At 37.3% G+C, this 27729-nt stretch overlaps 1 protein-coding gene across 1 annotated transcript; it reads right to left on the reverse strand.

The window, feature by feature from the left end:
- Window positions 1-943: 943 nt before the first annotated feature.
- On the reverse strand, window positions 944-27729 carry NPHP3 (nephrocystin 3). The gene is made up of 27 exons (XM_027659503.1): window positions 27301-27729; window positions 26538-26663; window positions 25174-25324; window positions 23014-23166; window positions 21968-22101; window positions 21558-21718; window positions 19516-19663; window positions 18902-18976; window positions 18172-18351; window positions 16668-16771; window positions 15890-16004; window positions 14733-14876; window positions 14094-14191; window positions 13513-13615; window positions 12833-12915; window positions 11670-11808; window positions 10700-10864; window positions 10140-10237; window positions 9255-9377; window positions 8724-8913; window positions 8340-8581; window positions 7867-7942; window positions 6607-6734; window positions 5513-5753; window positions 4061-4186; window positions 3356-3471; window positions 944-3184 (listed from the first exon to the last, which is right to left on the reverse strand). Exons 1-27 carry the CDS (start codon window positions 27649-27651, stop codon window positions 3004-3006), a joined length of 3951 nt encoding a protein of 1316 aa, XP_027515304.1. The 5' UTR covers window positions 27652-27729; the 3' UTR covers window positions 944-3003.

The raw sequence follows: 27729 nt of genomic DNA on the forward strand, positions 1-27729 counted from the left end.
ATTTCCAAGTTGGGCTCTTCAAAAAACTTTTCCACAGCATGATGGAGCCAACACAGAACCCGCTAGTGATGGTAGTAGCAGTATTGGAGCAATGTGTAAAGAGAGCACAATATTGTGGCGGTGCTTCTGCTGCTTAGGGCAGCTGAATGAATACTTAGGGAAAAAAACGTTTCACTTCTTTAGCAATGGTTACAGACTTCAAAATCTGTTTCCTCCACAGCTGGCATCAGGTTATATTATACACATAAAAGTCATCTCTGAAGGTAGAGAGGGAGGTTTTAGGTGGGTTTTTAGTGGGTTGCATTATACTGTAAAATGGAACTGGTTTTTTTGTTTGGTTGGTTTGGTTTTTTTAATTGAGTTCAGTTTTAGAGAAACCAGATCTCACAATGAACTGTAAAGAGGGATGGGAAATAGAAAAATGAGACCATTAGAAAGGTTCATACTTGAATCTGTGTTACCAAGTCTGTGTTAGCTTCGTCCAAGTGTCATTTTAAGCGTTACTTACATTTCTATGTGACTTCACCTTTTTGTTGGGAACAATAAAAGTGAGGCACACACCTGGCTCTGGAGATCCTGAGGCAAATGGCTGAACTCATTTCTGCAACAGCTCAGCTCATCTTGACTCTTAACTGTTTGGCTGACATGACTGCTATCACATGATTGACAGCTTTACAAGAGGCAACTTCACATACACTTTTATGAGCAACTTAATATACTTTTGTAGGTCCAATTACAGAGTAAACAAAATGGTTCTCACGTTACTTTCAGACTTTCAACTTGTATATACACAAAAAATTTCAAATAATCAGAAAATACATTAAGATGATTGTATGTGCCAATGGTTAAATTATTTAAAAATAAACAGCATCAGAAAAAACAAATTTTAAGGATTCATTTTTTTAATTAAAAAGACATTTACAAGTATAATCTACTCCAACTGTAAAATACAATAGAAAATTTATTACTTCTTTTGTTATGAACTAACAAATTAAAGCACATTGCCATGGTTAAGTCCAGCTTTATTTGGCAGTCTTATAAAAGAAGTTTTCAGTTTTTACAGTGTCGCATGAATGTTGATGAATAAAATCTTGATATTCTGACTGTGTAATTAAATCTCCCTTGAAGCTGGTGACCCTCAGTTTTGAGGAGGAATTACCCTACACAGAATTATTACCTGGCATACATCATATATATAAATTACCTTTCATTACTGTCCTTGAGGTGCAAGTACAGGGACAGCTGTCTTGTGAGCACACAGTGGCTACAGCTGACACGCGGCCATAGGATTCTTAGTCCTACGTGATCCTGCTTTACTTTCTGTAGTAAAGTCTAATGTAACACTGAAGATCTAGAAAGTTGCTTCTTATTTAAATCAGAAACATTAAGGAAAACTATTCAGGAGAGCAAGATACATCATTTTACATGTTAAAATCAGAACAGAGGTGACAGACCAGATATCTGGTAATTCTTTAGAGAAGGGATTTACCAGATCTAGGAACAGCAGGCAACAGAAACACACACAAACTAAGTAGGTTGAGGATTTTTGGTTGGTGTTTGTTTTCCCTTTTGCCCCTCTCCTTAGTTGGTAACAATCCTGCAAAGAAACTTTCCCATTTTCAAAACTCTTCAAGGTGGCTGGAATACAGTGGTCAAATTCCTGCTTTGATTAAAAACCCACTTTCTGAATAAGAGGAAAATATCCAGAGAGCCATTAGGAAGTGCCAACTCTTGTTGCTGTATCATAATATCTTCAAGAGCTATTTTTTATTTTTTTTTTCAAACTAAATCTTTATCTTAAAAATCACATTTGGGCTGTATATTTGTGCTGTCAGTTTCATATACTGTTTCTTTTGCCAAGTTAGAGCCTTATCAAAATATTAAATTCCTCCTAACTAGAATAAGGGCTGAAATGGGTTATATTTAATTCTACTCCAAAAGAGGGAAAACACAGGGTGCAAGGTAAGTACCCCTTGGAGGTGAAGAACACTTGCATTTTTCAAACTGGATCAAATAAGTCTTTACATTAGTTGCCTCTGAAACATTATAGTGAGGTTTCAATTAATTTTCCACTTATATTCATTTTTAAATAAAAAGTATGTATTTAAATTGATTCATGGATTTGTGCACTGTATGAGACCAGACTTCAAACTGATTCTTCCATGTGACTAGGGTGTTAAGAAATACAAGAGGCAGGTAGATTGGTTTATCATCTCTTTATCTGATGGCAAACTATTTTGCATCAGTAGGTTTTCCCAGCAAATACATTGCTGTATTTTAAGGGATTCAGTGAGATTAAATAGTGGAAGTATCACTAAAGGCTTAACAACAGGGAATTGGGTCATAATCATTCCAATTCCTCACTGGAAATATTTTTACTGAACAGAGTGGAATCTGACAACAGCTTTAACTAGCAGATGATATATTTAGATATGTTAGCTTCCCAAGGAAAGCAATTAATTTTGCACAAGTCCCTTGAATGAAAGTTTGCTTAAAGCTGAAATAACCCTGCAGGCAAAACTTTTGGTGGAACTGTATTTTCAAAAATTTTTCAAAATTACCATCTCTTCAGAAACAACTTTAAAGGCTTCTGAAAAGGGAGAAAGGATTGATGAAGCAAACATATACAAATCCTCTAAGCCATGCTATTACAGCACAGAAATAAGAACTACCCCATAGAGTTTATACAAGGGGTTCAGCATAACTTGTTATAATCCTGGCACTTAGGCTAAGAGGTATCAAGTCCATGTTCTTGGTATTAGCTATAACTTGAGCTAGCAACTAATATGTGCACCTATATACAGTGAAAGCAGCTTACTTCGTACCATACAGCCTGCAAAGTTGGAGGATTTCAAGCTGAAACATTTGTCTCCCTGTCATTCATGAAGACAGGTGTCGGTACCAAAATAGTATGTAATCCTCAGAAAAATGGATTTGTCTTGCGAATTTTCTGTCTGCTTTAAAATACCAATAGAAACTGCATTTTCTTGGAGCAGGTTTATATCACCTTTGTCCATGTTCCAGGAAAATATTTGGTGATAATGCACTTTTTAAGCTGAATGTGTCTCCACTCGATGAGTGTCGAGAAGTTGCTTTACCACCTATCAACAAAGTCTCTGCTTCTTTTATTTCCATAGCTCTCTTGTAAAGTTCAGCTGCCTTCTCAAAGTCTCCCCTTTCATAGCTTTGGAAAAGAGTAAAACGCAGTTGAAAAAAAAATCTCTCAAATCATTTAAGTTGAAATACACACCATAGAGTACTTAAAGCTCTCTACTTTCCTAGCAAGTACACAAGCCCAGGATGTTTTGTTTCATGCAGTAATTTGCTTTTATAGGGTTGAAGCATATAATCTTACCTTAGCACTGCCAAGTTTTTCAGTGTTTCCCCTACACGAGGATGCATGTGGCCAAAGCTGTCTTCATAAATCTTTAATGCACGTTCATAAAGAGGCAAAGCTTCAATCTGCTTTTTCTTTGGGTAGTAGAAAGTTTTTTTTGTTACAGATGTGTATTACATTTGCTTTTCTTTTTTTGCTGACATAGTATCAAAGCATTCTAGATGCAATGTCATGCATATTTAACCAGCAAGGTGTTTTGAGTTCTCAATACTACTGACACATGAGGATGATCATTGAGATTGTCAAAGCAATTGGCTTGCACTTGCAAATGTAATTCCCACTAATTCTAATTAGGGTTTGGACTTCCCATGCAGTTCTGAAAATCTCAGTCTTGAAAGATTTACCAGGTGCTCTTTGATTTTACCTAAGGCAGCTTTAATCCCTGTTTAAAAATCAGATATACAGATTGCAGAAATCCAGGAAACAAGAAAACAAACTCCCTCCTATTGATGCTAAGGAATTCGACAAGCGGACTGCATCTCCATTGAATCTCATATTAGCTGCAGGCTAGAAAGTCTGCAGCCTTCTCAGGTTTTTAGTTATGCAAGTCTTATAAGGAATTTCCCTTTTAAACGCAATCAAGTTTCTTTGGTTTCATTTAGGTACAAATCATAAAAAAGTCTAGGACAGGAAAAATAAACATGTTAGGCATGAAAAACTTACCATCTGACAATAAAGGACAGCCAGATTTACCAGAGCAGTTGCTACACTAGGGTGTTTTGGGCCAAATGACTTCTGTCGAATTTCAACTGCTAGCTCATACAGAGGAACAGCCTTGTCAAGTTTTCCCTAGAAATAACAGGGAAAAAAATTATTCATTTCTCTTGTATCAAGATAGTAACAGTAAAACCTATTTTAAACAAAAGTCTTGGAGAAGATGTAACTGTTTCTAGGATAAGGGGTTAACTTTGGTTAATTAATAGTTATATTTTGCACAGATTGTTTATCATGAATATTTATTATGACCTAATTTTCCAAAATACTGAGCATATTCAACTCCCAGTTAACATGCTTCTTATCTATGTCTATTTCTTCCTTTCTTAATTTAATTTTTCCCCACAAGTGCCTCATTGAGAAAGCTCTTAAAAAGAATTTTCAGTTGTACTTAAACCAAAATAATTTTCTCCACTGGATTTTAATTTGTGCTCCTTCAAACTGTCAAAGAGGTTTTTGATGCAAATATTGAGTGGTTTTGCAGTTTCTAGCAGCATGAAATTTAGAAGCTGAAGTGAGCAGAGAATATGTGACCCCAAACCATTTAATGCAGAGAATAGCAGATAATAATTATTTAGCAATAAACATTTGATCCAAGGGATTATCTTCAAGGTCTTTTTTCTCTTTGAAGAACAGTAAAATAATAAAATGTTTGTCATCCACTGAACTTAATCTTGGTTCAAGAGTTGGAAACTGTATATCACTATTACACTGATAATATCAAATAGTTAGAACAACCATCTACAGACACAAATATCCATAAAACATTTTAAAATTATGAAATGCAGTTTGTACTGCATTAACACGTGTTATTCCCCACGGTGCATTTTACAGGGGAGTAACTCATCTTTCACTAGGTCAACATAAGCTAAAGATGGCTCAGCCAGACAGTTTATCTGTAAAGTAGCATCTCCCTCATAAGCCTTCAAGTTACCCTCAATTGGACTGTAATGTTCAAGGTCATTGTGTAAAAAGAACTATTTGTATACCCTTAAACATGATTTTTCCATTAGGGCATAATTGACCAAACTCTTGTATATGGATGTCACATAACAGACAGTGGAGAACTCAAATACAGCTAGGAAGAGCTTCCCTCACTTGCAGCTAAAACATTCACTCTACACTAAACCAGAAATTCTTCGTGGTGAATACTGAGCATGCAGGACACTGAGGACATTAATCAGAAATAGCTTTTCTTTAAATAAGGTGTGTTTTGAAAGTGCTACTGGGCTCTTTGGAATCATACTTGAGGCCATTTTACTACATATTTTATGCATGTATTTAGAACACCAATAGCTGACAGAATTCCCATGCTCCACTCCTTTTGGATTGAAGATGGTAACAATGGAAGGCATTACAGTTCACTCACATGCTCAGAAAAGGTAACAGGCTTGTGCTCACCATCTTTTTGTACAGCACCGCCAGGTGTTTCACAGTGTAAGCCAAGGAGGGATGATCTGGAGCCAATGCTCTCCTCCTTATGTCCAAAGCTTTCTCATAGAGTTCCTCAGCCTTGTCATAGTGTTTCTTCTCATTGTACAAGGCTGCCAGATTGTTCAAAGACTGTGCACAGTCTGGATGGTCAGATCCCAGGACTCTCTCTCTCATTTCCAAGGAGCGCTTCAGGAAAAGCTCCGCGGTCCTACAGAATATATTTGTTCAGCAATATTTTAATATTATTGTAATATCTCTAAAGACTGAAGTTTGAAACAGAACAAACTCAGGCTTGGAAGCTTCACAGGTGCTGCCAGCTGGTAATGGACTTTCCTCGAAATAAGCAAATGCCAAATCAGCAATTCTTTTATGCAGTGTGGAACTACACATCCTGCTAGGATAGATGTAGACAGAGAGGTAACTAATGTATTTCTGTGCAAACTTGGATCCCCCTATTAAGGACTGAAAAGCCCATCTAGCAGATTACACGCCCCCATAGCTATTCTCTTCTTTAATTCAATCTCCATCTTCAATTACACAAGTAATCCTTCCTTATTCAAAACATTCTTCAGACTTCTGGGCAACTCCTCATAGTAATCAAGTACTTCCATGGATAAAGCAATTGTGATATGTGAGGTGAAGGTTTAGGACACACAACACATTTCTCAAGTAACTTTAAAGACTATAAAACATGTTAAAGCGTTCAACAGACAGCTTTCATGCCAAAGGGGGGCAGATTGGAATCATCTTTATATATGTCGTGAGCTAGATTCTCATAGCAGAATCTGTGAGAACTGTCAAAGTAGAAAAGACTGCGTAATGCTACCACTCAAGCAAAAGGCATATTTTATCTCACTGCAGTTGTGTATTACTATTCCATTACAGGATTACAGCAGCTCCTCTGCCAAAACAGTGGGTGATTGATTCCCCCATAAGACTGGCAGCATCCATTATAACTAGGTAGTTCCTCATCCTGACATTTAATGCTAGTTCTCCATGCTTTGTCTCCACTTAGACCTCTGAGACCACTCAGTGGAGGTGTCACAATTACTACAACTTACTCAAGATTATTCTGCAGGTAGTAGAGGACTCCAAGCTCATTAAGGGTTCGAGCATTATCTGGTGTATCCTTGCCCAATGTGAGCTCTTCCAATTGCAGGGCTCTTTGACGCAGGAGAGCAAAGCCACACTATGCAAAGAACAAAGCAATGTAAGCCAATCACCTTTACTTTTAAAGTTTAACACTCAAGATAGAAAATTAAAAGAAGCACAATAATCCTACTTAAGTTCTTTTTTCAAGCTACATGGCACACGCTTATTTATAATGTAACTAAAATGTGAAAGTTTGGTGAAAATTCCTAGGCAATTCAAGTTACTGTGCTGTCACATGAACCATTTTCCCTGCATCAAACATTTAATTTGCATAAACTTCACAGTTCAAACAACCAATTCAGACCAAATTCTTAGGTTTATAAGCTCAAAACTTCAAATCAATATAATCTCCAACACCAAACACCATATACAAATGCTTTTACAGTATTACTCAAGGTGTCACATGGATCTCTTTAAAATGGGCCGCCAAGTTAAATCTTACATGCCAAATGAATCACAAGTAAAAAGTGTGGCCGTTGTTACGCACTCTGCCTATTTTTGATCTTTGCAGTCTTAATAAAAATATTTGTGCAGCAGAACTCATTACAGAAATGGACCAAATCTTTATGAACCAAACTCATTTGTATTTAAGCACTGTGGAAATAGCAACATTTTTATGGCTTTTTACTTCATTAGAGCTACAACTAGAGCTCTGGAGTTATTAGCTGAACTCTTACAGTACAGGCATTACATGACAAACCCTTAGCTCAAGAATGACAAGAGGAACCCTGGAGCTGGAAAACAACACAGAAATAAAAAACAGATAAAAACTCAGTATGTTACCTAATATCATTACTGGGATTTTCCATTGCAGTAAGCACTGTATTCACTGGTAGGATAAATGCCTCAGCTATTCTGGAGAACACCTTTTTCCCTTGCCACTTTGACAGACAATGGTATCAGCAGTAATTCTGCACCCCTGAAACATATATATCCACTTCTTTCTTTTCCATCTCTCTCAACTCTATTCCAGTCATACTGATACATCTCCACTTCCAGCAGAGTTGAAAGGGCAGTTACCAAAGCTGCTGCTAAGCTACTTCACTACCTATGCCCACAATTATCAAAAGCCCTCGAGTTTTGTCAGCTCTGCAGACAAATTTTATCATCTCTTTAGCAGAGTCACAACATGACCTGCACTTCTTTTTAAATATCACACATTTCCTTACCAAACTGCCTTTCTGCCTTGCTGCTTTTTGGCGTATTTTGAAGGACTTTTTCCTCAGTTGCTCAGCTTGTTCATATCTGAAAATAGTTATTCGTAGCGTTAGAAGGATGTCAAATGTAGCATCAATGAGTATGCTGGAAAGCTTCTAAGTTACTTGAGGGTACAGATTTGAGAATTTAGGAATCTCGAACACAATCACACTTTTTGTCACAGATAAAAACACCCAAACTGCCAAGGGCCAGACAATACTACTCCGTTATCTCTCCAAGTTTTTTGTTAAACTAAACACAAAAGCAGGCCCCTCCTAGGTGGCCTGCTACAAGAATAGAGAGGGAATGCTCATGTTTGCATTAGAACACATTAATTCAAAAAAAGAACCAAAGAAAAGTTCTGGCTTCAGGAAGAAAATACTTGCTGTTACTTTTCTTGTACTACCTCCACATAAAAGAAAAACAGCAGCGTATTTAAGCTTACTTGTTCTGCTTTTGGTACAAGGTCGCAAGTGCATCAAGTTCACGTGCTACCCGAGGGTGTTCAGCTCCATATGCATTTTCAGAGATTTCCAGTGCCTGTTTATACAACTGCTCAGCATTTCCAAACTTCTTCCACTGAACATACACTCCTGCTAGCTGGTGAAGTGACTGTGCCACCCTTGGGTGGTCTGGATCCAGTGCAGTCTCTCGAATCTCCAGAGACCGCTGCAGAGGAGCTACAGCCTGTAACAATCAAGTTCAGAGTATGATGGCAGCAGGCAGCATCATATATGCTACAATAATTTATCAACTGCAATAGAAAGTACACGCTGAGCTCTGCTTAATTTGCCTTTTTGTTGTTACAACAATCTCTAAACGTACTTACCTGACTGAGAAGACCTAGGTCCTTAAGAAACCGTCCCAGGGTCTCATAAAGATCAGCCAGGCAGATCATACTTTCCTCTCCCTCACAGTTTTTTTCATATTCTTTCAGAGAGTCAAAATACTCAGCTGCCATAGAGCTCTTATCTTTCCCAACCAGCTGCCAGTAACTCAGCAATTCTGCAAAATGTCCCCTGTTTTAACAAGGAAATAAGAATCTCATCTTATCTTTGATACCCCTCTATTCAGACTGACACTAGCTTAGAAAAAAAAGGGCCATGTGCACAAACGTTGTCTTTATGCTACAGCATCTACAGAGACAAGACTAATGCTATTCAACAGCAATATTATCCCTTTACCAACCCCCAGGTGTAACAGAATAGAAAAAATAGATTATTTACATGAAAACAGCATTTAGCACTTCAGCCTCTGTTATTTAAGTACTTTTAATCTGCATCTGTCACTTTTCGATTTATACTGACAAAAAATTACTTTGAAATGTTTATAATCCCCAAAGAAGTGGCTCCCTTTGTACCTTTTGTAAAGGTTTTGGGATACAAAGAGATTCAAAAGACACTTGTGTAGCTTTTGCTTATCACTCTGCTGTTGGAAGAGCCAGGGAAGTTCATCTGCGCTTCTCCAAGTCACCCGGTCTCGACTATTGAAAGAATAACAAACTGAAATTAAAACCCCAAGAGGCCTAAAAGAACTTGTCAATTTGACATGAAAACTAGGCAAGCATACAATTGTCATACGTGAATGTCTAAACAGACAGATTACTATAAGACCTAGGTACTCCATTTTCTTACATATTCATTTTAATTTCACCTCAGAAGGCATTGGAACCCCCAGGCACTCCACAGGAAGCTGCTTCTCCATCCCATATGGGCTACTGTGTGCCTGCCAGCAGGACTGCAGCCCTCCAGCAGCCCAGTGTCCCTTTGTGCCTCCTCTGTCTGCCGTGCTGTGGCTCTCTTGGCTTTCTACTACCCAACAGTGGATGCTCAGAGGAGCAGTACGCAGCAGCCCACAGCTGGGACACACTAACTCAGGATGTAAATGCAAATCAGTTTGCAAGCTGGACATGAACTTCAAGTTCCAAGCAACCTCACATTTCCTAGCATTCACTGGGAGTTAAAAATCCACATGGGGTCAGGTACAAAATAACTGATATGGTATAAATTCATGCCCTATGTTTTCACCTGACAACTTATCGTTATCATAGCCCATTCCCCTTCACAGTCCTCATTCTATTCCAAGATTAAAAAGCAACATAACAATAAAACTTCTAAACTGACAACTAGGGTTTTGCAGAGTTATTTTGCCATAACAATTTATTAAACTCAGCCAAAGAAGGAATATGAAGAAAACAAAAATATCTATGAGGCAATTTAGCACTTCTTGAGGAATTCTGACCTACCTTAATTGCATGGTGAAATACTCCACTAGTTTTTCTCTATAGGCAGAAATAACATTTTCACCTGCTTCCATATACTCTAGTTTCACCATCTCCCAAGCCTGAAAGTAAGGATAATTAAAAAAAGGGAATGCATTTAATTTGCTTAAGTGCTGATGATACACAGAGTGTTATGCAAGATGAAACACATTTTATTTTATAGAATGAAAATCTCTCAATGACACAGGCACTGCAAACAGATTGTATTAGCTCTGGTTATTCAGGCAATATTCCCTTCTCCTTCAATTCTTCTTGGTTTTTTTTGTGGAACCAGTTTTTTCTAGGATACAAAGAGTTAATAACTAATAGATCAGAAATTTATGAAGATGTGAAAGATCAGATTTTCAACAACATTGGTATCACAGCTCTAGTAGTTTTCAACGTGATTCTAAATCAGATCAGATGTTAAGGAGAATGGATGAGCAAACATCAAGGTCTACCTAGTTAACAACAGAACGTATCTAAAAACAGAGGTTGGCATTGGTGGGGGGTGGGGAGTTTCACTTGCACATGTTCAGAACTACCTGGAGGTGTTGGAACTTCAGCAAACCACAGCCATATGTCAGCAAACACATTTTGTGCAGGCTGTGAAGGAGCGAGGCTAAGACTGCAGAAGTCAGCTCAGGATAAAGCTCCATCAGCTCTGACTCACTCATGCCGTTGTGGCTGACACCGATGACACACAGTATCTACAGAGAGCAGAAAACATATTTTATGGTTAGCAATATTTGCTGCAGAGCTTAGTTACACTGAAATGTAAAGAAAAATATTGTTTATTGCTGTGATAACTTTGTAGTCAAAGGAAAAAATATCCTGCCTACACAAGCCCTTTCCCTCTTCTCAAAGAAGAGACCTCAGTGCTAATGGATTAATATTCTAATAAATGAAGCACCAAATGGGACACTGGGATAAAAAAATGGCTCCTTAGACTTTCTTCTAAAACACTGGGGAAAAATAACTTATCATGAGGAACTTCCATCTAAGTAAAATACAATGAAGGTTGTTACGCTGCTATTACCACAGAAGTAGCAATTATTACGTATCTTGTCTTAATAAGAAAAAATGTTTCACACAAGAGGGAAATTCCGTAAAGGTAGGAAGAGAAGTCAAAAATGTAATAAGCAGTGCCCTGTATTCACAAGATACCATGTTTTGACTGCATTTACTATGCTCAGTGTAGTTAATCACCAGATCAGGGTAGTGATCAGCAAGGAAGTGCTAACTCTATACCACATCATAGTGAAAAAACTCTGCTTTATTTTGTGAGACAACAGCTCAGTCTATATTTAAGACAAAGCAATCATATGTTCTATAGTTATGGAACAGAAATAATTTGATTAATGAAATTGTCCCTTCTATGCTAATACTACACACTAATCTCTGAATCATACATATGAACCAATATAAACTTACATTTACTTTTAAGTTAAGAAAAACTCTTTATAGGAAAGACCATACATTACCTGTAGAAATAGTGGTGCATTCTCTGCTTACCTCTCTCAAAAGACCTTTCTCTTTTTCACTCTGCAATGATTCTTGAATTGATCTCAGAACAAGCCTGTACAGTGACACTGTGTCTTGACATTGGCAACACTGCTGAAGGATTTCGTCAATATTTCCTGTATTTCCAACACTGAGTAGGAGGACAAAAAGGGCAAGGTTTAGCATATTAAATCTGGCTGAGTAAGCTGGAATTGAAACTACTGAAGAGCTCTATCTCTGGATTCCTACTGGGTTCAAAAGGTGCACAGCACCTGATGAGATTAAACACAGAAGAGGTGAGTTCCAGAACCCACTTTCTGTCATATTGTCTGATTTTTCTAAATAGCTGCAACATTTTATTGTACAAAAAAGTAAATTGCAGTGTTCTTCCCTCCAGCAGGAGTATAAAATAAGAACATCAGGTTGGATAAAGATAAAACCATACGCTGCTGTTTCATTTAATGCATTTACAAAGTATGTTTTCAGGAGCAATTAAGCCTTCTAGAACATAAAACAGAAACAAAAATAATGAAAATCAGTCACCAGGAGTAAATTATCAATTAGTGTATCATCTTCTGGGAGTCTCTTAACTAAAAATGCATCTTTCTCAACAAGAGGAAGTCTAGGTTAATAATAAGCCAATGCACTTATTAAGTATTCTCTTGCACAAGAGGGAAGATTCATTTTCTCCACAGCAGGAATTATAAGGCTAAGTACCATATGCAGGATGTTAAACTAAACAGTTGTTGAAGTTCCTTTTAGCCTTAAAAATCTATGAGGCAAGCTATCTGGTACATCAACAAACACAACACACCTGAATTTAACTGTTTAACAAAACAATATCAACACTCTCCAAACACCTTTAAAAAGCACTGGAGCAACTGACATACCCAGGAAGAAGAACAACATTAAAAAAAATATATAAAGAGAAGAGCTGAAAAAAGATACAACTATTTGCATTCACTTATTATCAAAATGGTGACTATACTCTCTGATTTCTCTTCCTATTGCATTCACAGTCAGTGAAGGGTGAAAACTTTGCATATTTCTCCACTGTCTTTCCTTAACAAGATTCATTCCATGTTAAATGAAAGTATTTCAAAAGGCTAACAAACCCACTTAAAGTCTTCTAATCTAGTGATGAGCATAATAAGTTCCAGAACATCTCAACTTACCAAGCAATGGTTTTGCCCAAAAGAGTGACATACAAAGCATTGCAAGTTGTGGCAGAACGACAATGTCTCTCAAGCTTCTTCTCCTACAACATTTTAAGTAAACTCTGTGAACCGATGAAATTTACCAAACAAATAAAACATTCACTGTTTGACAAGAAAATAAAAGTTCTAGATATTCTTCTATCTGTAACATTTGAACACTAAGACATGGTAACTACTGCACAAAATACTGCATATTTTTCTAGCTATAGGAGCATATGAGTGAAAGTTTCCTTTTGAATTTAAGATGAAGAGTAAGGATCTAACATTATACCCCAACATGAGGCTTATCTTACAGAATCAGTCTCCATGACAAAGGTAAAATACTGTTTTCCCCATTCAGCCAATCATTGTTACATTATTATGCAATAATAATTAATTAAAAATAACTAAACCTTCTAGTATGCTAAAATAAAATAACACATTTACAGCAACATGTGCAACTGCACTGTTTATGTGTTAAAAATTTATGCTGCTCCATATGCGTTTCAGTGCTAGGAGCCATTGCTATCTTGAGCAATAGTATTTAGTTAGCTAAATTTAATACTTTCTCTTGGCAGCTGGGCTTATGTCATTTTTCCATGTTTTCATTAAAAGTTATAGCAAAGTAAGGTACTTTAGAAAAACTACAACAGACATACCTGCTCTTTAGTCAATTTAACATTTGCAGAGCTACATTCTGCATTAATGAGAGATTTTACATCTTTGAAATTCAGTGGATCAAGATGAAGAGTGGGCCATAACCTTTGGTAAGAGAGAACAAAGTCATATTCGAACCTTATTAAATAGCACACAAAAGGAAAAAAAAGGCATCACAGCTCCAGAGCTTTTTAAAGATTTATATCAAAGCAGTAATTGAAGCTGTTCCCTGCTACTGTGAAATTCTAGTTCTCTCAAGTCAAATTTCCACTTTTAACCTTCTCCTGAATCTACATCCTGGTACTGCGGTTCTTCATGCGCATCTGACTGCATTTAATATCATCTTCCATACAGTCGTGTGGACAGATCCATCACAGTAAAACAGAAATCTGACTGTCCAACAGCTAAAATCTGTCATTGTGACTACAATAGAGAAGGTCTCATTTGTCTCACAGGTTGCAAAATCATACCCTATTAAATCTCCACATCTTGACAAATCTGTCTGCTCTTCAATAAGTAGCTGTAATTTAAAATAATAATTCTAACCCAGGCTACTTTGAAACATCTCAGAAATATAACATACCTCCAAGCCTGTGGACACGTTTCTACATTCACTGACACAATCACTCTCACGTTCACTGGTAGTGGATCTATCAACCATTTCATATGCTTCTCGGCTTGCTTAAAAACAAATTGCAGTTGCTTAATATAAAGATTGTTCAAAACAATGCCAGAAGTTAATACATTTCATGAACTGCACAACTCAATGCAAGGAGTCTTAAATTCTCCAGTGTCCTTAAAAATTACTCATGGTCTAGTTCTTGAGACAGTACTAAATGATCCAACTAGAAGTATCAGCATGACTATATCCTACATAAAGCAGATAGAATACTATTGCTGAAATGTTCACCTCCTAAAAAACAAGGCTATTTACAAGCCCAATAAGTCAGCTCACAGCCTTGAATCTTTCGATAAGTTATGTAACCAAACTGCTCAAAAATTAAAGTGTTAAGATAAATTTAGAAGAAAAAAACCCAAACAACCCAACATAAAATTTATCTACAAAAATAACTCAACTGTACTTTTTACAAAACTATTTTCTATATGTTCTCTTTAGAGCAAAACAAACACTAATATTTCTGTTACATAGCTATGGCTGAACCTATTACAGTAGTCAAGATTTCCTTTAGATGGACAAATGGCAAATACTTTGAAAACATACCTGTATTTGGTCAATAGAATCAATAATTATAATAATGCTGCCATGATGGCGTGCAGAAAGTTTTTCCAGCCAACGGGGAAATTCTTCCAGAAGTTTAGCTGGATCAAAAGTCAGAGGTGACACTAACCAAGAGTGTTGCATAAGCTGCAGAATTATAAACAGATACAAGAAATTCTACCTTAAAAATCAGGTAGGATAGTTGAAAGAAGTTCTAAGAGGAGAAAAAACAACAACAAGAACAAACGAACAAAAAACCCCACCTGATTTTGGGGCAATTTCTCTAATCAAGTTCACAGACAAATCTTTCCTTTCAGTATATGCAGAACAAAGAATATTTATTCAACTCAGCATGTAAATTCTAGAGAAATTACCTGAGTTTACACAATGGACAAGAAATCTGGAGACTTAAAAGACCTAAAGTTGTACAGGTTAAATAGGCAAACTTCTAAAATACATGAGAAAATTGCAAAGATAGCACAACTGATCTCATTTTTCTAAAGGTTTTAGTCCTGTAAGGTCCTTAGTGCCACCCTGTGATGGAAAAAGAAAGCTCAGACCCTGGCACAAAAAGACTCCTCACTTAATTCCCACGTATTTAGTACACAATTAAAAATAAATTAACATAGGAGAGAGACTAGTCTAGGAAAAATATGGTGCCAACTGGTCCAATACAGCCTCAGGTTGCTAAACACATAGACAGAAGAGGTACCACCTGCCTCTCCCATTGGCCAGATGGCAAGGAATTTCGGAAGGAGCTTATATGGTTTTATAAGTCATCAATATAGGTCACTGGAAAGGAAACTGCTGATGTCAATCTATTATGAATATCCTAGAGATGCTATTTAATTTATCTATATTCAGTGCATGGGATCAGATTCCCCCTATTTTATAATGCCTTACATTTCATAGACTCACAGAACAGTTTGGATTGGAAGGGAACTTTAAAGATCACCTAGTCCAAAACCCTTCAATAAGCAAGGACATCTTCAATTAGATCAGGTTGCTCAGAGCCCTGTCCAATCTGAACTTGAATGCTTTTCTATTACATTTGTATTACTTTTCACTGATGTAGAAAAATCTGTAGAAAATTTTATCTTTAGACATGCAGTGGCACTTTCCAAAGCAAGAAGCAATGCAGGGTATGTAATACATCATACCTTCAAAGTAAGGCGTTTAATTATCAATGCAGATTCTGAACTAGTAGACATGGGCCTCCCAACAAAGTGATATAGAATTAACGTGTTTGGTGAATGCTTCTGTTGTAATTGAATCCTAATGACAGAAGAGAAGGAAAAAACCAGACTCAACAGAGTGTAACTTTGCAAATATATCCCAAACAAAAACCATCAGTTTTGCCAAAGGAGATACAGTATCTTAGCTAGAGGTGTTCCGTGTTTATCTTACAAAATACGATAGACATTTCCTGAGTTATAATTAAATTTTTAATATCAGATTCCATTTTTGCTCTCCCCGGTACCGACAGCAATTAACAAATGCCCTTCCCAGCACTGGATAGTAACTTTTAAGATGCAGTGACATCATAGATTTATTTTCATGCCAGCAAATTTTGTCATAGCTTACAAGTGACCACAAAATACATTTCTGTGGTAAATTATTTGGATTTTTCCTTTATTTCGGTTAAAAAGACTCCAGAGGATGCCTCTTGTGTATCAGAAAAGGGTAACATTATTGAGCTACCAAAACTACATGGTAATGCTGTGCAAAGACAGTTGTAAGGTGTTGCAGCTGGAGTCAGGCAGATGTTAAAGGCAGTCCAGATGGAATTTGCTACTCAAATATCACAAATCTTTCCAGGATGTTTCAGTAACTACAGTGCATTGTGAATGCCCTGGTTTTACCTCTAATTAGACTGATACAATATTTAAAATGTAATGCTTTTTTCTTAAATTTCATTCATATAAAAAAAAATATTACCATTTTGACAGAAGGAGAGATTTCCCAGAGCCTGGTCCTCCTGATACAAGCAGTGGTGGAATTGGTGCTGGTGCTGCTACTAGGTCATTTAGACGTTCAAAATACTATAAAAAAGAAACAATCATTATAAATATTCCACTGTTTAAAGCAGAAATACAGTATCTGGGATTGTGAACCATGTAGATTCAAAATGTATGTACTGATTTATTAAGGTAAAGGAATAACTACTGAAATGCAATACAAATGAAATACAAATGGAAAAAATGTTGTCAGGAAACACTTAAACCACAAAATTTACTGCCATTTTTTTAAAAAGTGTAAAATAAATAAAATAAATAAATCTCATTTAAAATGGAACCTTCAGTGCTAATAAATGGGGTTAGTGTTACTATAGTAAAGCAACAGGGTACAATGTTTGTTCAGGCTTCCCTGCCCCCTGTTTCCCCAAACTACTCCACTGCACTGGATATGATTGCCAGGACAAAGCCTTCGAAGTTGGCATCTGCCATAAATGATATTTTGACACACTAAGCACACAAAAGAAGGCCTTCTTTCACCACTCACTTGGACTCACTTGGATGTCCAAGAATGTTGTAGCAGGTAACAAAAAAACACCAAACCACACCCATCATCTGCTTGGGAGAAATATTTTGTCTTCAAAATTGAGATATAGATTGGTATTTTTTCCTTAATGTTCTAATATTTTATTGCTCTAGAATGTAGTAAAGATGGTACAGTCCTCCAAACCATCACCAGTATAAGAGTAGTGAAGTAAAAGAACATATTATGCTAGTAAATAGGGACACTAAGAATTTAAATAGAATAATACAGAAACTGTGTGCTTATGCTACATTATAACATCAAGGAAGGTTGCCCAAATAAACTGTTGCACCACATTCTGCAACAACGTTAATGTTTATCTTCCTACATTCATTATACCTTCCCTGTTCCTGACACTCACAACTTGAAATGTTTTAAAAACTTGATTTCCAGTAATGAGTAAGTATCAAGCTATTCAGCAGCCTTCTATTTTAAAGTTTCCTATGTTCTTCTTACATGGCTGCAAGATGAGATGAAATCTTTTCATAAGTCATCTCCTAAAAACTTAAATCCAGCTGTCAAGATAGAGATGGGATTTTCTCAGAGAAAAAGAAAATAAAAGAAGAGAAAAAAAAAAAAAAAAAGACATTCAGTCTTTTCTTTTGACAAGCAATGTCCTGAAGTCTAGGAGGACAAAGTGCCTTTGGCACATCATTATAGCACTCTCCCCCAGTGCAGGAACAACAACTACTTCTTCATCAATGCCATTCAACAACACACAAACTGGCATCTCTCCCAGAAAAGAAATGTGCCATCTATATAAGAAATAGGGTTGTCTCTAGCATAAGGAGTAATAGCCTCAAGGATGCTTTCAGACACAGATTCTTCTATAGAAGTACATCCTGCCTAGCAAGGGATGGAAATGAATGATGACTTCACGCATATACCTTTCCAATGTACTTACTTTTTCAAATCCCAGTTCACATGTTGAATTAGAGGCCTGCTGAAAAGCTTCCATCTGCTCTTGTTCATCGTGTGCATCCCACAAAACATCACCAAAAACTTCTTCTTCAGGAGCAGTGGAGTCTTCCTTGTTACCTAAATCCTTGCCTTCTAGTTCTGTCATTTCACACCCCAATATATCCTAAGTAAAAAGAAGATTACATGGAGAAAACTACAATTACAATTCTGAACAGTGCAGGCATTATTGCTGTTAGTCTCAGTATGAATGCAACTCTACTAACACCAATATGCTCATTTCCTTTTAGGGTAGAAGAGAACATAAATAAATAAGCAATCAGATTAAACCAAGTTAACTCTGAATGCACAGGCCTCAAGACATTGATTTTAGTCATCTCATAGAGGGAGCAACTTACCACAAGGAAGAATAAGGACAGAATGGACTACGCAGTCTTTCCTTATTCTATGATGTGGATAAAGAGAAAATAAAAGCTAATTTAGGCCATGAATAGATCCCTTTCCCCTGGTGTATCTTCTTCTGTCCATAAAACCACTGCTCAGTTTGGGGTTTTATTTTCCACTTGCACATTTCTTTGCTTGCCAGATATTAATGATAAAATACAAAAAGATACTTTGAATTACATCTAAGGAGTATACAGTAATCACACTGACTTAATTTAAGATCACAAATCAGAGTAGGAACAGAAAAAGCTAAAATGCATCATATACTCTACCTGTTTAATTATTTTTTCCACACAACTGTAGATTTCATATGCTCCTTCCTCCACACCTCCAACATGGTCAATAATCTGAAAAAGTAAATGGCAAAGCATGATGCAAATCTGAATCCAATTGAGAACAGTACCTAGGACTTCATACAAAAACATTCTGGAACACATTTAAATTCCATTCTGCTGCCTTCCTTATGTAAGATTCATTTTGCCTAAGACCTTTAAAGTTGGGCATCTAGTTTCAACTGTTGTCAACAGTTCTCCCTGTAGAGGAAAAAAAATGGCAACTGATCTATTTTCAGACAGGAGGAATCTCTCTGGAGGCACAAGTCTTTCTCTTCAGTGGCTGCAGAGGCACTCAGATAAATAGCTCTGCCATTTAAGTGCCTAAACACAGGTAAGAAATTCTATCCTTATTACACAGATTTTTTTTTAGTGAAAAAAGCAGTTGCTTTTTTTTTTCCTCTGCTAATGAAAATTTTGCAACATTCATAAATTACAGCTTCATCGATCTGCTTACATTAGAGCATCCAGAGCAATGAACGTAATGCCATTTCTCCTAAAATCTGGGCCTACTAGCACTCAATGTTGTTTAGAACAATTTTTAAATGCCATACCTTTGCTTTGTTCACGCAAGAAATTTGCTCAATTAACTGTTGCACCGAGACTGAACTGACTCTGTCATCCTCCTTTCTGTGGTAAATTAACCGGGGTTTTTCTTCTGGATTTCTCAAGAAGGCTTCTTCACAGTCCTCCAACAAACAACTAGATTGGAAATCAGCATTCTTGTGCTATATTACACTGCTGTAGTAAACAGTTCAATCAACACAAGCTCCAAAGATGGGTTTCACTGCAAAATCTAATTCAAAAGTCATATCTATTTACAGCAAAAGGCAAGCAAATACTTCAAAAGAGAATTTAAGAAAAACTCTGAAGAAAGGAAAACCTAAGGGAAAATTTATGCTACTTGTACCAAAACCGTTAAAACCATTTATTCATTTTTATGATTATTGATTTGTAAATTAAAAGCTGATATTCCTGTCATACCAATTTGCAGAGTGAAAGGTAATTGCCTTGTATGGAAAGAATATGGTTTCATATATGATTAATGAGCATTCTTTACATGCTCTGTCATCAGATTTCTGAAGGCTCTGTTGTATTCCTTGATCTTTATAGGAAAAGTCCTTTAGTATTTGTCAGATACAGGACAGTCTTTCAATTTATAATAGTTAAAGAGGAGAACTACACATGTCCAAACTCAAAAGCATTTTGCATTTGAATATGTGAATAAAATCCATACATATCATTCACATTCCTGTTCCACAGAAGGAACTATATGACTTGGGGTTGCTGACAATAGCAAATAAGATCTCTCAAATATTTAGTTCCATATACAAGCACTACAATTTTCATCAGAGTTTCTCTAAGAGAAATTCTCCAAATTAATACTATTGGCAGGAACAATCTTTAACTTGTTTTCTTTTCCTTGCTTATTTTGTCCTTTAACACTTGTGCCCCACATACATAAAACTGGGTTATTTGGCAACAGCAACCCCTCAGAGCCAACATATCCTCAGCAGCCAACATTGCCTTCCTAAGAGTATAAATGTATGGCAGCTCTAGTCCAGTTCCTCTATAAAAACAAATCATCATCATCCATGGCACTTGGTTGTTTCCTAAAGCACTCTATTGTTGTAAATCTTAGCTACTAGGGTCTTAAACTAGCCTTTAATTCTCTGTGGACCAATTTTTTTATTTACAGAAATAATACAGGTGGTCTAGTTAACACAAGAGCTCTAATAACACAACAGTATTTGAAATCCCTAGAGTTCAAAACCTACCTCTAAAATTAAATTTAATGCATACTGGTATCTTCAGATTTTTGCATTCACATAGATGTTTTGGAATGATCACTCTGTGATTCTTAATATTATCTTTTCTATCTTTTTTTCTCTCTTCTTCAGCAAAAGGACACTCCTCTCTCCTGCAAACATCAAAACTATGCTCCACCCAAAATTTTCAAATGGATAACAAATACTTCTAACATAATACTGAAAGTATCCCTAGGATGGTGTTTTTCATTTAGAAAATCATGTTCCTTCTTCTAGAAGGTTAGGAAATTACTCACTGAGCAAACAGAACACATTGCATCACTGTTTGTTGTAAAACATCATGACTTCAGTAAATCAAACTGTCAAAAGCTAGCATAATGTAACAAACAGGAGTGCCAGGAAATTAATCCAAAAGACAGCCAAAAGCAGAAACTAATATGTGATAGAATAAACCCAAAATACTACAGACAGGTGTAAGGCTAGATAAGCAAATGAAAACCACTGAGGATATTTGCACCAGCCATCTTGAATTCCTAAGACACAGTTGTATGGACAACTCTTGGAAAGCAAAACATTTCTGTATTATGAAGACATCTTTCAAGCTGTATTTTAAGAGAATCTGTAGCTACAAGAAAAAGGAAATGCTACAAAGCTGATATATCCTTTCAAGTGTCTGCACTAGCAAACCTAAAGTTTGAAGGAGTATCACTTTGAAGATATTAGCTTAGGAAATGTACTGAGCAAAACATCACATACATTTTAATAAGCTATGTGCTCTGCATAAATTACCAGTTTCCATTTGTTTTACCAGTCTGGAAAATCCTCACCTTGGCAAAGTTAAATGCAGGAGCAAAACGACTAATGAACTTTTTTCAATTTCCCATTTTCTTACATCCTGAAGAGGCCTTTCATTTTCTGATGAAAAATTAACAACTTGAAAGAAGTACCCCATTGTTTCACAGACTCTTTGAAGTTTTGGAGAGTAGTTCTGTAAGCAAATTTGAATAATAGTACTTTATTATTAAACGTGCATAGTACTAAAGACCTATTAACCAAATCTGTTTCTTTTCTCTAGGCAGTTTCTCCCCCTGAAGTCCTTGACAATATTTCACTGGGGTTTTTTTAAATCAGAATACATCTACTAAAACTTTCAAGAAATACTAGACCAATTTCTGAATCAGTATCACATTGGAAACAAAACAGCATAAAAGTGATCATAAGTTTGCGAGGTACTTACTCTAATGAGGATGTTCACTTCTGGTTGAGTCTCATCAGTACTAATAATATAACATCTTACTGTGTTACTCCACAGAGAATGGGAAAACAGAGGAGTGACCTGCAATAAACTGGCAACAGCAGCATCCCAATCATCTGTCAATGAAAAAAAACCAAAATGAAGTCTAGAGATCTTCACATCTCATTGCACTGCATAAAAGACAAGTCATCACCTGTTAAGAATAATACATTTTATCTAAAATAGTAGTAACATTTCAGTCAATTATTTAAACTTTATAAATTTTAATTTAGAGAACCCATATAATCTGATAATGTCATACAATTTGATAATATGGCAATACAAGAATGTTAAGCATATTTATATTATCATTACAATATTTCCTTTAAAAAGAATTGATGACATGTTTCCACAAAATCAAACTGATAGTTGTAAAGTAAGTAATAATATGCAGGAGTAATAAATTCACTCATAACCATTTTTTTCCTCCAGATCTACATGCATTTCAATTACACCATGCAAATAAATGACAGCAAAAATCTATGGGAACTTTCTTTTCTAGAGAAAAAGTCCATTGCTTTCTATAGCAGTATATGTTTATTCCCTATAGAAGCAATGACTTTTAAAACCTTCTTCATTTTGTGGTTGGTCATTCTTTCAAGATAGGAATAGGTTCTCCTTTCAGTACTACAATAGAATATGAATACAAACAGAAAATAGAACACCAGCAGATACTGAAAGAAAGGTCACCATCTTCCATAGTCAATTTAAACAACAAAATGGTATTTGGTTTACTCACAACAAAGCACCAGTCACTGATGTTTGCTAAAATCACTGCTGCACGTGCCATAATCACCACATATATTAAACTTAGTGCGTACAGCTACATTTCTTTTTATTTTTACAAAGAAGAATTCCAAATAACCCTTTAGTCAAATTAACCAAGAACGGACACAAAAGCAGCTAAGAAAGAACAGAATTACTTAAGAATGGATAGAAAAATTACACAGACAACTATAATCCCAGCAAAACAAACTACCATTACTTACCTCTGTTTATATTTGCAAATGGTCCCTCGACATCTATGGAGCTATGAGCAAATTCAGGCCCTCTGAAAGACTGCTGAAGTTGCATCATACTACCCATGGATGGCTCACTTCCCAACGCTCCTCCATTCCAGTATTCAGATTGTGCCCCAGCAGCTAAAAGTTGGAAAACAAAAAAAACCCTCTTCATTGTCACTAAACAAGGTAAATTATCAGTCCTTAATACTCCAGCTGAAACTTACGGCCACATGCCACTGACCAATTTTTCTCTCCTTCAGCAGATTTGCTCACACCTTTATGTGCTGTAGTTCTAAATGGGCGCTTGTTCAAAGGTAATGCAAACCCATGATGTTAAGGATGAGGTTATTTGCTAATATTTGCTATTACACAGATTGCTCACATCTGTTAGTTCAAATACTGACTTGCATTACAAATCAGGAAAACAGTTCACAGTATTGCTACAGTCATTTGTGCTCACCACAAAACTGACAACTTTTGTGCAGGAATTGTTCCAGCAATGAAAAAGCATAGAGGGGCTGTAGGTCAGGATTGAAATCTGGGCTGTTTGAGACAGCTTTGACAGCATCTCTTCATAATATGTTTGGATTACACTTCTGCTCACCAATATACAACATTCAAGACACTAAATAAACCTTCCATGGAGAAAATCAGGAAATTGAAAAAATATTTAGAATGAAGTAAGAAGGGAAGTATGAATTGAAAAGTTAATTTAATACAAAAGGAGAAAGAAAAAATATATAAAGGAAAACAACTTTCTATATCACTAAAGTTCATCAAATCATAGAATCACAGAATGGGTTACGCTGGAAGGGACCTTAAAGATCACCTAGTTCCAACCCCCCTGCCATGGGCAGGGACACCTATCACCAGGTTGCTCAATACCAGACCCAGCCTGTCCTTGAAAACTTCCAGGGATGGGGCATCCACAGCTTCTTTGGGCAACCCGTTCCAGTGCTTCACCAACCTTACAGTAGAGAATTTCTTCCTAATATCTAATCTAAACCTACTCTCTTTCAGTTTGATGCCTTTCTACCTTGCCCTGTCACTAGATGCTCTTGTAAATAGTCTCTCTCCATTTCTCTTGGAGGCTCCTTTCAGGTACTGGAAGGCTGCCATTAGGTCACCTCAAAGCCTGCTCTTCTGCAGGCTCAACAAACCCAGTTCTCTCAGCCTTTCCTCATAGGAGAGGTGCTCCACCTCTCTCATCACCTTGGCAGCCCCCTCTGGACTTGCTCCAACAGGTCCATGTCTTCCCTGTGCTGGAGATCCCAGAGCTGGATGCAGCACTCCAGGTGGGGTCTCACCAGAGTGAACAGAGGAGCAGAATCACCCCCCTCGACCTGCTGCCACACTGCTTTTGATGCAGCCCAAGATACTGCACAGTTACTGTGCAAAAAAACATCACTGTATTTTGAAACATTTCCACTTCTAAATACTCCTGCCAAGATGTGATGGTTGACATATCTCAATAAGCAAAACAAAGGTTAAGCAACAGCATTTGCACACAGATTTCCTCAGTAACCCCTTATAGTGCAAGAATTAATGGTCATCCTGAGGAGTGTTGTCTGCTATAATTACTGCTCTATTTTGAATCAGATCCAAAGTAAGTGGACTGATCACACGCCTATCTGAACCCTTCCCATGTTATCAAATACTTCATACAGCATAAACAAGATTTTGTACATACTTCATCTTTGTAAATATCTAACTCTGCTACTCTGAAAAGTGCAGCAGCTGAGACTGGTATATGTCATCATCCAAAGTGTCTAAAATTGCCTCTAGTTTCAGGTGTGATTTTTGGATCCTTTGGAGCATGATCTCTCAGATCTAGGATCAGAAAACTCAGAAAAGACTAGAAAACTCAGAATTGTTCATGGAACAATTTTCAAAAAACATTCAAGTCACTGTGTCTAGACAGTACTTGGTCTTCATCATCTATTCATGTGTAAGACCAGAAATGTGGGGTTCTCACAATCTAAAACAAGTTTGCAAAGTCCATTGCTTTTATCCCTTAAACCACTTTAAGCTGCTTTTCATCTGGATTAATAAAACTCTTTTTCACAAGAACATAAATATCTGTCTTGTGCTTTACTGAGACTTCAGTCATGTTCCAACATAAAATATTGGGGATAAAATTCTCACCTGTAACATCTGTACAATTATCATCAGAATCAGACTCTTCAGGATCAAACACTTGGATTCCTTGGGCCTGGAGTCTCTGGAGTTTTGCTTCTAGCTCTCGTTTGGCCCTCAGTAAGTCCTGAATTTCATTTTCTTTAGTTTCTCTAAAAATCTACGAGCAGGTAATAATTAAAAAAATTTAAAATTCAATATCAGTTCCTGAACTCATGTAATCTACTTTCAATTGGAAAAATAAGCTTCGAGCATTCATTTAGCAGGCAAAAGCATGAAAATGTGAACACAAAGCCATCAGTAGTCTATAAATGAGCAGGAAAACATAGTTTAAAATTATCTATTTTTAAAATTTTACCATTTTAAACCTTAGCATACCATTCTGAAAGTTAGAAGCCTGCATTAGTATGTTCATTAAAAATGGCAAATAACTCTCTTCACTTTTTAAAGTTTATTGTTTTCTAAAATCACTACATGAAATATTTTTTCAAAGGTTCCCTTTTATTCTTCTATGTAATTTTTTTACAATCACATATAATCTTGTATTTACTTATTATTGTTGCAGATATTTACATTTCCTATGATAGAAAGTGATCAAGCATCTCCAGATGACCTGTTTGTAAAATATTACTGTCATGTGGGGAAAAAAACACAAACCTAGATTTAAATTTTAAAAAAATGAAATATTTCTCAAGTTTCATTTTCTTAAGTATATATCTGCCAAACATTAACACCAGTTACAATTAAGGATAAGAAGAATCCTGAAAACAGTACAAAACTAGGACCTACTGTACTGCCCTGTTTTGGGTGGTAGAAGTGTCATCTGCAGCAAAGGAACAGCACAAGTATTGGCTCTTTCAAGTCATTCCTCTAGAAAGTGCAAATTGTCTTTAAGTGGCTATCATATTTTGTCAGTCAAAAGAGATCCACTAGTACACATTTTTCTTTAATGTAAGCTAGAGGTGTTAAACCTTACAATGCAATATATAAAATTCATTCAGAAACAATGGAACTCTGTGTTTATACATTCCTTCAGCACATGTCAGTTTGCAGCCCATGTTTTCTTCTCACTCTCAAAAATTAATATACTCCCATGTTCGAATAACACGGGAATTTAGTTTAATGTGCCTCACTGCATATTCTTCTTTTAATATTTAAAAATTTATTTTCTATTTTTTTTCCTCATAGTTTCACAGAGAGGTTTTGGCAGGATTACCTTAATGGAAATAGGCTACGACACTTCAAGGTTTTTTTAAGAAGGAGAGGTCTTCATGAAAGCTATTGGAGAAGCGTTTAGGCAACATGAACAAGTGACATCCATCTTTTTTTTCTTTTTCAGTCATTTTCCCACAAAAAGAAAAGTCAAGCCATACCTTGAATTGCCTTTTGACCTTGTCTCGATCATGTTCAAAAGTAGCAGCTCTCTCCATTGCTTGGTATTTAGCTTCTAAGGCACTTTCTTTTTCCCTAAGTATTTTCTGGTAAGTTTTCTGAAGGGCCTGAAAACATTTAATATACCATTTCTTTCTGAGTTTTATCACCAATAAAAGGGTTTCGATTACTTTTCAGGTCTGTCTACAATGTTATCCCAGTACCCTACATTTCTCCTTACTGCAGGGCAGATAGAATCACAGAATCACAGAATATTTTGAGTTGGAAAGGACCTACAAGGATCCCACAAGCATCGAGTCCATCTCCTGGCCCTGCACAGGTCACCACAAGAACCGCACCACGTGCCTGAGAGCATTGTCCAAACGCTTCTTTAACTCTGTCAGGCTTGGTGCTATGACTACTTCCCTGGGCAGCCTGTTCCACTACCCAACCAATCTCTGGGGAAAGAATCTTTTCCTAATATCCAACCTAAACCTCCCCTGACACAACTTCAGGCCATTCCCACGGGTTCTATCACTGGTCACCACAGTGACCGCACGGCTCGGTCCCCATTCCCAGACGCACACCGTGACGGCATCCCTATGGCTCACCAGGATAGCACCGGGGCACGCACCATTCCCTCAGTACCTTGCCTTCCCTCGCACCCGCCGCCTCCCTGACAGCTTTCCCAGGGAAGCGGGACTAGTCCTTCGCAGTCCCAGCTTTGCTGCTCAGTCCCCTCACCCGAGGGGCAGCGGGCGCTACCTGTAGCTCGGCGCGCAGCCGCTTATTCTCCCTGTCCAGCTTGGCCTCCTTCTTCACCATGGAGGCCACCTCGTTGTTCTTGCTGACGCGGAAGATCTCGTACTCCTTCCTCAGGCGCTCGTACTCGGCCACGCACTCCAGCTCCTGCACCGAGGCCGTGGACTTGAAGCTGGCGCCGATGAGCCCGCCGGGCCGGGAGCCGCCAACGCGCCGCAGGGACCCGCGCAGCAGCCGCGCCTTGGGCTTCACCTCCACCGGGATCTCGCAGGCCTCGCCGCCGCCGCCGTACGTGTCCTCGATCACCTCCCCGACCACGCCCGCCGGGCTCACCAGGGACGACGCCGTCCCCATGGCCCCGGTCCCGCCGCCGGGCGCGGCTCTAACCCTGGGCCATGCGGCCGGAGCCTCCGGCGGGACCTGGCGGCGGGG

This window comes from Corapipo altera, unplaced genomic scaffold, assembly GCF_003945725.1.
Source record: "Corapipo altera isolate COAL_440 unplaced genomic scaffold, ASM394572v1 44b, whole genome shotgun sequence".
In the NCBI taxonomy this organism is placed as follows: Eukaryota; Metazoa; Chordata; class Aves; order Passeriformes; family Pipridae; genus Corapipo; species Corapipo altera.

Coding starts and splice junctions, on each gene's coding strand:
- NPHP3 (XM_027659503.1), bottom strand. CDS start 27,651: ATGGGGACGGCGTCGTCCCTGGTGAGCCCGGCGGGCGTGGTCGGGGAG. Junction 16,005..16,667: donor TCTCTCCTTCTGTCAAAATG/GTAATATTTTTT, acceptor TTCTGTCATTAG/GATTCAATTACAACAGAAGC. Junction 5,754..6,606: donor TACCTGCAGAATAATCTTGA/GTAAGTTGTAGT, acceptor TATATTCTGTAG/GACCGCGGAGCTTTTCCTGA.